The 12,996-nt window shown below is 41.0% G+C and overlaps 1 protein-coding gene across 1 annotated transcript in view; it reads right to left on the bottom strand.

The window, feature by feature from the left end:
* The window catches only part of LOC106560270 (mast/stem cell growth factor receptor Kit), a 37,807-nt gene extending 37,109 nt beyond the window's left edge, over positions 1-698 (bottom strand). Inside the window, exon 1 of the mRNA XM_045687673.1 lies at positions 639-698. Coding sequence (XP_045543629.1) covers positions 639-693 — 55 coding nt within the window. The 5' untranslated portion in view covers positions 694-698. The remainder of the gene's footprint in view (positions 1-638) is intronic.
* Positions 699-12,996: the final 12,298 nt, after the last annotated feature.

The raw sequence follows: 12,996 nt of genomic DNA, 5'->3' as shown, positions 1-12,996 counted from the left end.
TAAAGATTGCTGTACACCAGCGGAACCCATCCAACTTGAAGGAGCTGGAGAAATTTTGCCTTGAAGAATGGGCAAAAATCCCATTGGCTAGATGTGCCAAGCTTATAGAGACCTACCCCAAGAGACTTGCAGCTATAGTTGCTGCAAAAGGTGGCTCTACAAAGTATTGACTTTTTTTTTGGGGGGGGGGGGGGGTGAATAGTTATGCACTCTCAAGTTTTCAGTTTTTTTTGTTATATTTCTTGTTTGTTTCAAAATAAAAAATATTTTGCATCTTCAAAGGGGTGGGCAAGTTGTGTAAATCAAATGACACAAACCCCCCAAAAATCTATTTTAATTCCAGGTTGTAAGGCAACAAAATAGGAAAAATGCCAAGGGGGTGAATACTTTTGCAAGCCACTGTACAGAAATACAATACAATCCCTAACTGAATAGAAATTGCATATTTATAGCCCACAAAGAAACGAAAATAATAATGAACAAAACAGTGGCAACAAATCTATTTAGTACAGTGACCAAGGTGATCATGTTCGTGAAGTGTGATCAATCACCAAGTGGTTAAAATAAACTTATGTAAAACAACAACTACCCCCACAACCGTTGGCAGAGAGACAATGTTGACCCTTATTATGTCTTACCTGTTTGGAAGGATAACTGCAACAAGATAGAAAACAGTACCCAGTGGTGTTCCATTATTACAATTCCATCTGTATTTGAACACCCAATGCAGCGGGGTATTGTGTGGAAGTACTAAGATCAACAGGTGGTGATGTTGTGTTGAACTGTGTCTATAGAAGTTGTTCGTGGGCAGGGGAGGGTGCGGGTTGGGTGAGATCAACAATAACAAGCATTTCAATTACATTACTAGTATTAGTAGACCAATGTAGACACATTTTATCAGCATCTCTGCGTTGGCAAGAAAGGTAGTTGTATAATTAAGAACAGTATCTCGCACGATTCAATAGTTTGAATTTGTAAGAGATGTTTTTGCACTGTCCCTTTCCCTGTGATTGTCATTCTAATTATCTGTACAAAACAGAAATCTGATAATACTTGTAGAATATAAAAATACTTGCTTGATATATGTTTTCCAGTTTCTTGAAATACTTTGCAAATGCAACTTATTTCTATGTAAAAACTGAAGTGGTCTAGACTCAAGTTACAAATGTTGGTAAACACTTTAATACATTTAGTTTACATTTTTTTCTCACAAAAGTAGTGCACTGGGCCTTTACTAGTTCTGTATTAGAGCAGCCCCAGAGTGCTTCCTGTGGCTATGATTGGAAGCCCTAAGGTTAAAGTCCATATAAAAACATTTTTTGTTTTGTTGCATAAATCATACAGTATGAGAGTTTGGTATAGCCTACTAGGCATGTTCTCTACTTTTTACATCTAGAAACACCTTATGCAACCATGGAGGACATCCCAAATGCTATTTAATTTATGTCATGGTATACTCAAGGCAGTCATATTAATCATGACTTTCTTGATTATTTTTGTTGTAGGTTCAGTGACACATATGGCCCAGATTTACTAAACCTTTGCACCAGGTGCAAAGTTTGCACCTGCTTTTTTTCAGTTTAGGATTTAACACCTAAAACAAAGCTAAAACATTAAATTATCTTTATTCTTATTATTTTTCATAATCAATGTTTAATTTCCTTATTTTTTTTAATGCTTATCTGTGCTATTCATATGACTGGTGCTACTATTGTTTTATTAAGCTCTGGTAACTAACTGCAGTTGAGATTGCCCAGGTAACTTCTTCGTTGCTAGAGCAGCCAAATCATGAAGCAGAACAGTGATAGCCATTAGTTTGCATGGGCATTCAAGTTGGGTATCATTATCTCAGTATTTACTTCAAACTTATTCTGATCTAGACCAATTTTGTGGCTTTGATGTTGTGGCCCCAGAGTTTTAGTTCCAGGTAATCACTTTTGTTACGGGAAGAGAGATGCAGTACTTCGAAGCCAACACGCTTAATTGCCAATACCTTAATTAAGACAAGCCTCAACATTTTTATCAAGTCAAAGATTATTTCTCTCTTACACAGATTTGCAGGTGTTTATAGCAGGTGCAGTGAAGTGCTTATAGCTGCAACAGTACAGTAGAACTAGTTGTAGCTAACCATGACGCCGGAGGAGATGTCTGCCATTTTACGGGCTCCTAACCAATTGTGCTAGTGTGTGTTTTTTTGCATTATTTGTAACTTATTTTGTACATAATGTTTCTGCCACCGTCTCTTATGACCGAAAAGAGCTTCTGGATATCAGGACAGCGATTACTCACCTTCGTACTGGACAAAGATTTTTTTCATTAACGAGTAGGACGCAAAGGATTTACTTCAGACACTGAACAAGGCCCACATCCTTGTCATTCACATGAAGAAGAGACAGCAATATTGGGGACATATGTCAGGGTGCCTTGTAAGGATCCGACAGAAAGTGGGTAATCCGCCTCTACCATCAGTCCTATTAGGCAATGTGCAATCATTGGATAATAAACTGGATGAGATCCGATCAAAACTATCCTACCAACGGGACATTAAAAACTGTAAAATCTTATATTTCACCGAGTCGTGGCTGAACGACGACATGGATAACATACAGCTGGCTGGGTGTTCAATAAATTGGCAAGATAGAACAGCTGCCTCTGGTAAGACAATGGGTAGTGGCGGTCTTTGTATATTTGTAAATAACAGCTGGTGCACAAAATCGAATATTAAGGAAGTCAGGGTTTTGCTCGCCTGAGGTAGAGTATCTCATTATAAGCTGTAGACCACACTATTTACCAATAGAGCTTTCATCTATATTTTTCGTAGCTGTCTATTTACCACCCCAAGCCGATGCTGGCACATTCAATGAGCTGTATAAAGCCATAAGCAAACAAGTAAATGCTCATCCAGAGGCTGCGTTCCTAGTGGCTGGTGACTTTAATGCAGGAAAACTTAAATCCGTTTTACCTCATTTCTACCATGATGTTACATGTGCATCCAGAGGAAAAAACTTGAAAAAACCCCCGCCTTTACTCCACACACAGAAACGTGTGCAAAGCTCTCCCTTGCCCTCCATTTGGAAAATCGGACCATAACACTATCCTCCTGATTGCGGCTTACAAGCAAAAACTAAAGCAGGAAGTACTAGTGACTCGATCAATACAGAAGTGGTCAGATGACGCAGATGCTAAGCTACAGGACTGTTTTGCTAGGACAGACTGGAATATGTTCTGGGATTCTTCCGATGGCATTGAAGAGTACACCACATCCGTCACTGGCTTCGTCAATAAGTGCATCGATGACGTCGTCCCCTTAGTGACCGTACGTACATACCCCATCCAGAAGCCATGGATTACAGGAAACAACCGCACTGAGTTAAAGGGTAGAGTTGCCGCTTTCAAGGAGAGGAACTCTAACCCGGATGCTTATAGGAAATCCTGCTATGCCCTCCGACGAACCATCAAACAGGCAAAGCATCAATACAGGAATGAGATTAAATCGTACTACACCGGCTCCAACGCTCATCAGATGTGGCAGGGCTTGCAAACTTTTACGGGCTACAAAGGGAAGCACAGGCGCGAACTGCCCAGTGACACAAGCCTACCCGATGAGCTAAATTGCTTCTATGCTTGCTTCAAGGCCAGCAACACTGAAGCATGCATGAGAGCAACAGTTGTTCCGGACAACTGTGTGATCACTCTCTCAATAGCCGATGTGAGTAAGATCAATATTCACAAGGTCAATATTCACAAGGCCGCAGGGGCAGATGGATTACCAGGATGTGTACTCCGAGCATGCACTGACCAACTGACAAGTGCCTTCACCGACATTTTCAACCTGTCCCTGACCGAGTATGTAATACCAACATGTTTCAAGCAGACCACCATAGTCACTGTGCCCAAGAACACCAAGGTAACCTTCGTAAATGACTACCGACCCGTAGCACTCACGTCTGAAGCCATGAAGTGTTTTGAAAGACTGGTCAGGCTCATATCAACACCATGACACCAGAAACCCTTGACCAATTACAATTTACATAAAGCCCCAACAGATTCACAGATGAAGCAACCTCTATTGCACTCCACACTGCCCTTTCCCACCTGGACAAAAGGAACACCAACAGTTGAAGTCAGAAGTTTACATACACTCAGGTTGGAGTCAATAAAACTCGTTTTTCAACAACTCCACAAAGTTCTTGTTAACAAACTATAGCTTTGGCAAGTCGGTTAGGACATCTACTTTGTGCATGACACAAGTCATTTTTCCAACAATTGTTTACAGACAGATTATTTCACTTATAATTCACTGTATCACAATGCCAGTTGACTGGGCCTTTAAACAGCTTGGAAAATTCCAGAAAATTATGTCATAGCTTTAGAAGCTTCTGATAGGCTAATTGCCATCATTTGAGTGAATTGGAGGTGTACCTGTGGATGTATTCAAGGCCTACCTTCAAACTCAGTGCCTCTTTGCTTGACATCATGGGAAAATCAAAAGAAATCAGCCAAGAACTCTGAAAAAAGATTGTAGACCTCCACCAAGTCTCCACAAATTTCCAAATGTCTGAAGGTACCACGTTCATCTGTACAAACAATAGTACGCAAGTATAAACACCATGGGACAACGCAGCCGTCATACCGCTCAGGAAGGAGACTTGTTCTGTCTCCTAGAGTACTTTGGTGTGAAAAGTGCAAATCAATCCCAGAACAACAGCAAAGGACCTTGTGAAGATGCTGGAGGAAACAGGTACAAAAGTATCTAAATCCACAGTAAAATGAGTCCTATATCGACATAACCTGAAAGGCCACTCAGCAAGGAAGAAGCCACTGCTCCAAAACCACCATAAAAAAGCCAGACTACGGTTTGCAACTGAACATGGGGACAAAGATCATATTTTTTGGAGAAATATCCTCTGGTCTGATGAAACAAAAATAGAAATGTTTGGCCATAATGACCGTCGTTATGTTTGGAGGAAAAAGGGGGAGGCTTGCAAGCCGAAGAACACCATCCCAACCGTGAAGCACGGGGGTGGCAGCATCATGTTGTGGGGGTGCTTTGCTGCAGGAGGGACTCTTGCACTTCACAAAATAGATGACATCATGAGGATGGAAAATTATTATGGATATATTGAAGCAACATCTCAAGAAATCAGTCAGGAAGTTAAAGCTTGGTCGCAAATGGGTCTTCCAAATGGACAATGACCCCAAGCATACTTCCAAAGTTGTGGTAAAATGGCTTAAGGACATTAAAGTCATGGTATTGGAGTGGCTATCACAAACCCCTGCCCTCAATCTTATAAAAAAAATTGTGGGTAGAACTGAAAAAGTGTGTGCGAGCAAGGAGTCCTACAAACCTGACTCAGTTACACCAGCTCTGTCAGGAGGAATGGGCCAAAATGTAACTTATTGTGGGAAGCTTGTGGAAGGCTACCCGAAACATTTAACCCAAGTTAAACAATTTAAAGGCATTGCTACCAATTACTAATTGAGTGTATGTAAACTTCTGACCCACTGGGAATGTGATGAAAGAAATAAAAGCTGAAATAAATAATTCTCTCTACTATTATTCTGACATTTCACATTCTTAAAATAAAGTAGTAATCCTAACTGACCTAATTGTGAAAAACTTGTTGTGAAAAATTGTGAAAAACTGAGTTTAAATGTATTTGGCTTAGGTGTATGTAAACTTCCGACTTCAACTTGATGTAATAATGCTATTCATTTACTACAGCTCAGCGTTTAACACCATAGTGCCCTCAAAGCTCATCACTAAGCTACCCTGGGACTAAACACCTCCCTTTGCAACTGGATCCTGGACTTACAGCCGCTCCCAGGTGTTAAGGGTAGGTAACAACACATCTGCCATGCTGATCCTCAACACGGGGGCCCCTCAGGGGTGCTTGCTCATTCCCCTCCTGTACTCCCTATTCACCGATGACTGCATGGCCGAGCACGCCCCCATTCTCATCGACGGGGCTGTAGTGGAGCAGGTTGAGAGCTTCAAGTTCCTTTGTGTCCACATCACCAACAAACTATCATGGTCCAAACACATCAAGACCGTCGTGAGGAGGGCACGACAAAGCATTTTCCCCCTCAGGAGACTGAAAAGATTTAGCATGGGTCCTCAGATCCTCAAAAGGTTCTACAGCTGCACCATTGAGAGCATATTGACTGTTTGCATCAACACCTGGTGTGGCAACTGCTCTGCCTCCAACCACAAGGCACTACAGAGGGTAGTGCGTACGGCCCAGTACATCACTGGGGCCAAGCTTCCTGCCATCCAGGACTTCAAATATCAGGAGGTGTCAGAGGAAGGCCCTAAATATTGCCAAGACTCTTGCCACTCTAGTCATAGACTGTTCTTCCTGCTACTACGCATGGCAAGTGGCACTGGAGCGCTAAGTCTAGGTCCAAAAGGCTTCAAAACAGCTACTACCCCCAAGCCATAAGAGTCTAATCAAATGGCTACCAGGACTATTTGCATTGACCCCCCCCCCCCACACACACACTTGAATGAGTAGGTGTTATAAAACCTTTGACCGGTAGTGTATTTATATATTCTTAATTCCATTCCTTTACTAAATTTGTGTGTATATGTTGTGTAATTGTTAGATATTACTTATTAGATATTACTGCACTGTCGGAGCTAGAATCACAAGCATTTCGCGACACCCGCAATAACATCTGCTAAACACGTGTACTGTGTGACCAATAAAATTTGATTTGATGCTGACATTGTGGTGTTTTTGAAGATTGGAAATCCAACAGCTACTTCTGCTGATTACATGAACGCTCTTGAAACTGCATTTGGAACCACTGAAAGTGCATCTGATCTTATGGCAAGGTTCAGAAATACGTTCCAGAATGAGATAAATAAACCCTCCTGCATATTTGCTTAGACTGAACAAGCTGCTGCACAGTGTGTTTTGCAAAGTTGGAATTGAACTGTCTGAGATGAATAGCAAATGCATTGAACAGGTTGTGAGAGGTGCACTGTCACATGACATGGCTGAGCTTTGCATATGGATGACCTAAAAAAGCTGCGTGATCCACCAACCTTCTCTGAGCTGCTTCACGAGGTGAGGGAGAAGGAAGATATGATTCAAGACAGGACTGTTCCCACATGTGTTGTGATGTCATCAGCTGTCACTCCAGTTGTTTCTGCACCGACAGAAGTCATGGAGCTGCTGATGGAAGAACTGAATGGTTTGAAAACTGATATGACTTGACTTAGTTCTGCTGCTGTCACCACAGGTAAGCCTGACACTCTCTCTCAGAAGACAGATTCTATATTCAAAGTCAGAAGGAAGAACGCTGATCCATCTCAAGGTCCCACTAAGGATGAAAGCCGACCTGGTATCTTATGGTAGATAGGCCTGAAGAATCCCAGTGTCCAGAAAATTCCCAGTTTTCAGAAGAACTTCTTGTGAGACCTGAAATTCATATGTCTACGGTTGTGTCATCTAGAAGAATAACAGTTATAGTCAGGAATGTATCACCAAGGGAGATAACCTTAAAACGTGGCATGGCCATTGCTTACCTGTTTCCTGTAGATGTAGCTCCTGTTCCTGCTGCCCCAAAGGGGATTAAGTGCAACTTACCTGAGAAGCTGACTCCTTCATTCAACTTCGGTGCCTCACCTTTATCTAAAGAATGGAAGAGAAGGTTAACTGACTAGATGATGGAACGAAAATAAGTTCTCAACTCATGAGTTTGACGTTGGTTGTTCTAAGAGTACTCACCATACAATTAGAGTCACTGATGACACAGCGTTTAGGGAGAGGTCTCGACGGCTGTCCCCAGTTGATGTGGAAGATATAAGTAAGCATCTGAAGAACCTGAAAGACGCTGAAATCATCTCTCCGTCGAGAAGCCCCTATGCGTTGTCAATTGTAGTGGTGAGGAAGAAGAATGGAAACATACGGATGTGTGTGGATTACAGAACACTCAACAGATGTACAGTTTATGACCACTACACTGTTCCACGAATTGAAGATGCCCTGCCCAGTTTGAATGGAAACAAATGTTTCAGCGTGTTGGATCTCAAAAGGGGATTTTGACAAAGACTGCTTTCATATGTCCTGCTGGATTCTATCAGTTTGAGAGGATGCCACAGGGTGTGTCAGGAGCCCCAGCAACTTTCAACGTGTTAAAGAACAGACTGTTGGAGACATGAACCTACTTGAAGTTCTAGTGTAGATTACCTGATAGTGTTCGGAAAGACAATGGAAGAACACGAAAAGAGATGCTTCTCAAGATGTTGGATCGCTTGAAATAAAAAGGACTGAAGTTGTCTTTGGACATGTGTCAATTCTGCCGAACGTCAGTTGCCTATGTGGGACACATAGTATCCCAGGATGGAGTAGCTACAGACCCATCGAAGATCGAAGCAGTAACCACATGGCCAAGACCAGACACTGTGTCTACTCTACATTCTTTTCTCGGAGTCTGTGGGTATTGCAGAAGATTTGTGAAAGACTACTCAAAAGTAAGTTACCCTTTGAATCAACTCCTGCATGGTTACCTTCCCTCAGCCAAGAAAGGAAGAAAGCCAATGGAAAAAACAGATGAAGTGTACTTCAAGCCCTCTGAACCCCTGAAATGGCTGAGAAACTGAAGTAAAGCCTCACTGAAGCTCCGGTGCTGGCTTTTGCAAACCCTCAACAGCCATATGTTGATGCAAGCAGTGAAGGGTTAGGTGGAGCATTGTGCCAATAAGACAAGGATCAACATCTGCATCCAGTTGCATTTGTCAGTCAAAGTTTATCCCCTTCTGAGTGCAATTACCCTGCTCATAAATTAGGATATCTAGCATTAAACTGGGCCGTTGTTGACAAACTGCACAATTACCTGTGCAAAACAAGGTTTGAAGGGGAGAACCGACTACAATCTGACACATGTGACTAGTTTCATGAAACTAGACGTATGTCACGCATCACTACTTCACAGGAGAGCCATTTGAACATAAACTTTATTTTAATCAAAATGCGTTTTCTTTGCAGAAATGCCTTCTGGAACATGTGAACTTTCATGTGCCTTAATAACAAACTGGTATGCCATCTGTAAATATGAATAAAATTGTTAAATTACGAGCCTAGATGGTTAAGCCACAGATAAAGACAGCAAAGTTCCCACTAGCCATGATTGGCTGAGATAATGAGTGGGCTGGACGAGCCGAGAGATGAGTTCAGATTGGTCTGTCATGTACCAAGCTTCTGTCTATTTGAGCTGGTCAGTATGTGTAGGTAATCCTGTCTAACGCTGCTTTAAAAAATATATATCTGTAGTAGAACTGCATAAGCGTTATTCTCCACTTTCTGGGGGACCAAGTTTTGAAATCAGTGGAATTAGAGCATGATAGCTAAGGGGATGGAGAAAACACCTGTCACCGGATTACATCTTCAAACTAAGGGCAACCATGGCATCCGTGACAGAGAGGGAGAAGCTTCCATCCATGTATACGGGTAAGATAGTCTAGCTAGCTACGTTTTCATCTATTTCACGTTTCTAATTTTGTCAGAAAGTTGTTTTCATTTCAAGTTAACGTGTACTGTTAGCTAGCTAGCTAAGGTTAGCTGGCTGGCTCGCTAGCTAACGTTACAGTGGTTCCTCAATTAAAAGTTTTGAGGTTATGCCATGGGATTTAGAGATCATTTGTGGTTTAGTACGTTGCCCTGCGTGACTGCTTCATTGCTCCAGACCACTGCAAGGGGAAGTTAGAGCACTGATTATGCTCTTGGGTCCCAAGGTGCTAATGTGTCTCTAACTGACAATGAATGGGCGATATAAACCAAATAGAAACTGATAACTGTGCACGACTTCAAAATTGAATTCCAATGAACTGAATGATGAAGAAGGTGATTGAATTTAGAACAATAGTGTAAGAATTGCTATTCCTTTGTCCTGCACGCACACCCGAAAAGAGACACTTATTTTTTTGTTTCTACTTGGTAAGAAGAAGTTTTAATTTGATTGTAGCACATTACTTACTAAAACTGTTGTTAAACTAAGGTTTTTATTCTAAGAGAAACGAAAATGACCGGGATGCCATGTATTATAGTCTCTAAAAGGAAAAATATTACCACCATCTCTTTTGCATGTCATTTTCCTTTCATAATGCATCATAATGCAAGTGATTATTATTATTTTTATTAGATATTCTCACAGAGCAGATTTGCTCTAACGAAAAAGGCCCCTTAGATACTGTATGAATTCGTAGGGCAGAAATGATTAAATATTAAAGCATTAGACCTCTGACTAAAGGCGTCAGTCATGCAAAAGTTATACTTAAATCCGAACTAGATTAAATGAAAAAGGACTTGAAAAATGCACATTTGTAAATCCCAAACTCTAAAAGTGATGGATAGCTGGAGGCATTTTGAAAACAGGGTTTCAAACACTTGTTTTTCACAAGTGTACTGTAGTACTGTAGCAGGTGTAGCCCATCATGCAAACAATGTTTCCTATAACAAGGTTGTCCCAAACAGTTCTTCATCAACATCTTTATGCTTTCATTAATAAAATAACTAGATAAAAGACATTCAAAATACAGATGTTAATTTAAACTACATTTTAGTTCCAGCTCCACAACCACAGGTAAAACCTTGCTGAGCTGATCAATGTATTTGTTGCATTGTTGTTTCGTCAATTTCTCAAGCCAAAACGTCTTGATGGCCTTCACCAGTTTCTCTTTGCTTGTAGGCTTGGCAGAGTTACGGATTCATGTTTTCAGTTGATGCCAAACAAGTTAGATCAGGTTTAAATCAGGAGACCTACATGTAGAGATTAAGAAATATATATTTTCAGATATACAGTGGGCCTACCTTAGGTGTTGTAGGTCTTTCATTTATTTATATATACTTATTTTACTACATAAAGGTCTACTTACTCTTCTGGCAGCTTGACCCAGTTTATGCCCTCATTTGCAATGCAAACCCGGGCAGCAGTGTGTTTTGGGTCATTGTCTGCATTTGGAGAAAAAAAAAGACATTTAGCCTAACAACCAACATTAGGTACAATACTAGAAATATACATGTAAATAGGCCTAAACATAACTAAATATTGCTGTAATCCTACCTTGAAAGAAACTATGTGGTCCCAGAAACACCTCTCTGACATAGGGTCCAGCATATCTCTTGATGATTTCTTCCTCAAAGAAATCCCGAGCCATGATACCTGAAAAAGGAGACAACAGTGAATTATTGTGTAACACATAGCAGTCCGTGAGGTGTAGGCTACAATATTTTATGTACCTTTTGCTTTTTAAATAGCTAAACTTACCATCAAAAATCAAATATGGGCCTGGTCCCTGGCGAGAAATTGCCCCCCCACACACACATGGAGTTTGAGGGGATGCTTGGGACTTGGCTTGCTTGATCTTCTTCCTTTTTTTCTGTAGCAATTTTGAGCAAATTGCTCAAGGGCCACGGTTGATTTGTCTGTGAAGATGGCGTCATTGAACGTCTCGCCAGCTTTGATCCATGCCTGGGCATGCAGGACGTGAAGTTCTTTGTTTGTCAGACGAATCATTGGGTTGAAACTACAGAACAGTACAAAACAAGAGAACACACATGGTTAATGTGCAGTATCGAAGAGCCCTCATTGCTGCTCGATCGTCCTATTTTTCCAACTTAATTGAGGAAAATAAGAACAATCCAAAATGTATTTTTGATACTGTTGCAAAGTTAACTAAAAAGTAGCATTCCCCAAGAGAGGATGGCTTTCACTTCAGCAGTGATAAATTCATGAACTTCTTTGACGAAAAGATCATGATCATTAGAAGGCAAATTACGGACTCCTCTTTAAATCTGCGTATTCCTCCAAAGCTCAGTTGTCCTGAGTCTGCACAACACTGCCAGGACCTGGGATCAAGGGGGACACTCAAGATTTTTAATACTATATTGCTTGACACATTGATGAAAATAATCATGGCCTGTAAACCTTCAAGATGCATACTGGACCCAATTCCAACTACAGCCTCTCTTGAAAAAGCCAAACCTTGACCCAGAAAATATAAAAAAACTATCGACCTATATCAAATCTCCCATTCCTCTCAAAAAGTTTAGAAAAAGCTATTGGGCAGCAACTCACTGCCTTCATGAAGACAAACAATGCATACGAAACGCTTCAGTCTGGTTTTAGACCGCATCATAGCACTGAGACTGCACTTGTGAAGGTGGTAAATTACCTTTTAATGGCGTCAGACCGAGGCTCTGCATCTGTACTCGTGCTCCTAGACCTTAGTGCTGCTTTTGATACCATCGATCACCACATTCTTTTGGAGAGATTGGAAACCCAAATTGGTCTACACGGACAAGTTCTGGCCAGGTGTAGATCTTATCTCTCGGAAAGATATCAGTTTGTCTCTGATGGTTTGTCCTCTGACAAATCAACTGTAAATGTTGGTGTTCCTCAAGGCTCCATTTTAGGACCACTATTGTTTTCATGATATATTTTACCTCTTGGTGATGTCATTCGGAAACATAATGTTAACTTTCACAGCTATGCGCATGACACATAGCTATACATTTCGATGAAACAGCATGGTGAAGCCCCAAAATTACCCTCTCTGGAAGCCTGTGTTTCAGACATAAGGAAGTGGATGGCGGCAAATGTTCTACTTTTAAACTCGGAAAAAACAGAGATGCTAATTCTAGGTCCCAAGAAACAAAGAGATCTTCTGTTGAATCTGACAATTAATCTGGATGGTTGAACAGTCATCTCAAATAAAACTGCGAAGGACCTCGGCGTTGACCTCGACCCTGATCTCTCTTTTGATGAACATAACAAGACTGCTTCAAGATTTTTTCTACGTAACATTGCAAAAATCTGAAACTTTCTGTCCAAAAATTATGCATAAAAATGTATCCATGCTTTTGTCACTTCTAGGTTAGACTACTGCAATGCTCTACTTTCCGGCTAAACTTCAGTTAGTGCTAAACACGGCTGCTAGAATCTTGACAAGAACCAAAAAATGTGATCATATTACTCCAGTGCTAGCCT

The sequence above is a fragment of the Salmo salar genome, chromosome ssa10 (genome assembly GCF_905237065.1).
Source record: "Salmo salar chromosome ssa10, Ssal_v3.1, whole genome shotgun sequence".
NCBI lineage: Eukaryota > Metazoa > Chordata > Actinopteri > Salmoniformes > Salmonidae > Salmo > Salmo salar.
This window is presented reverse-complemented; position numbering and strand designations above follow the sequence as displayed.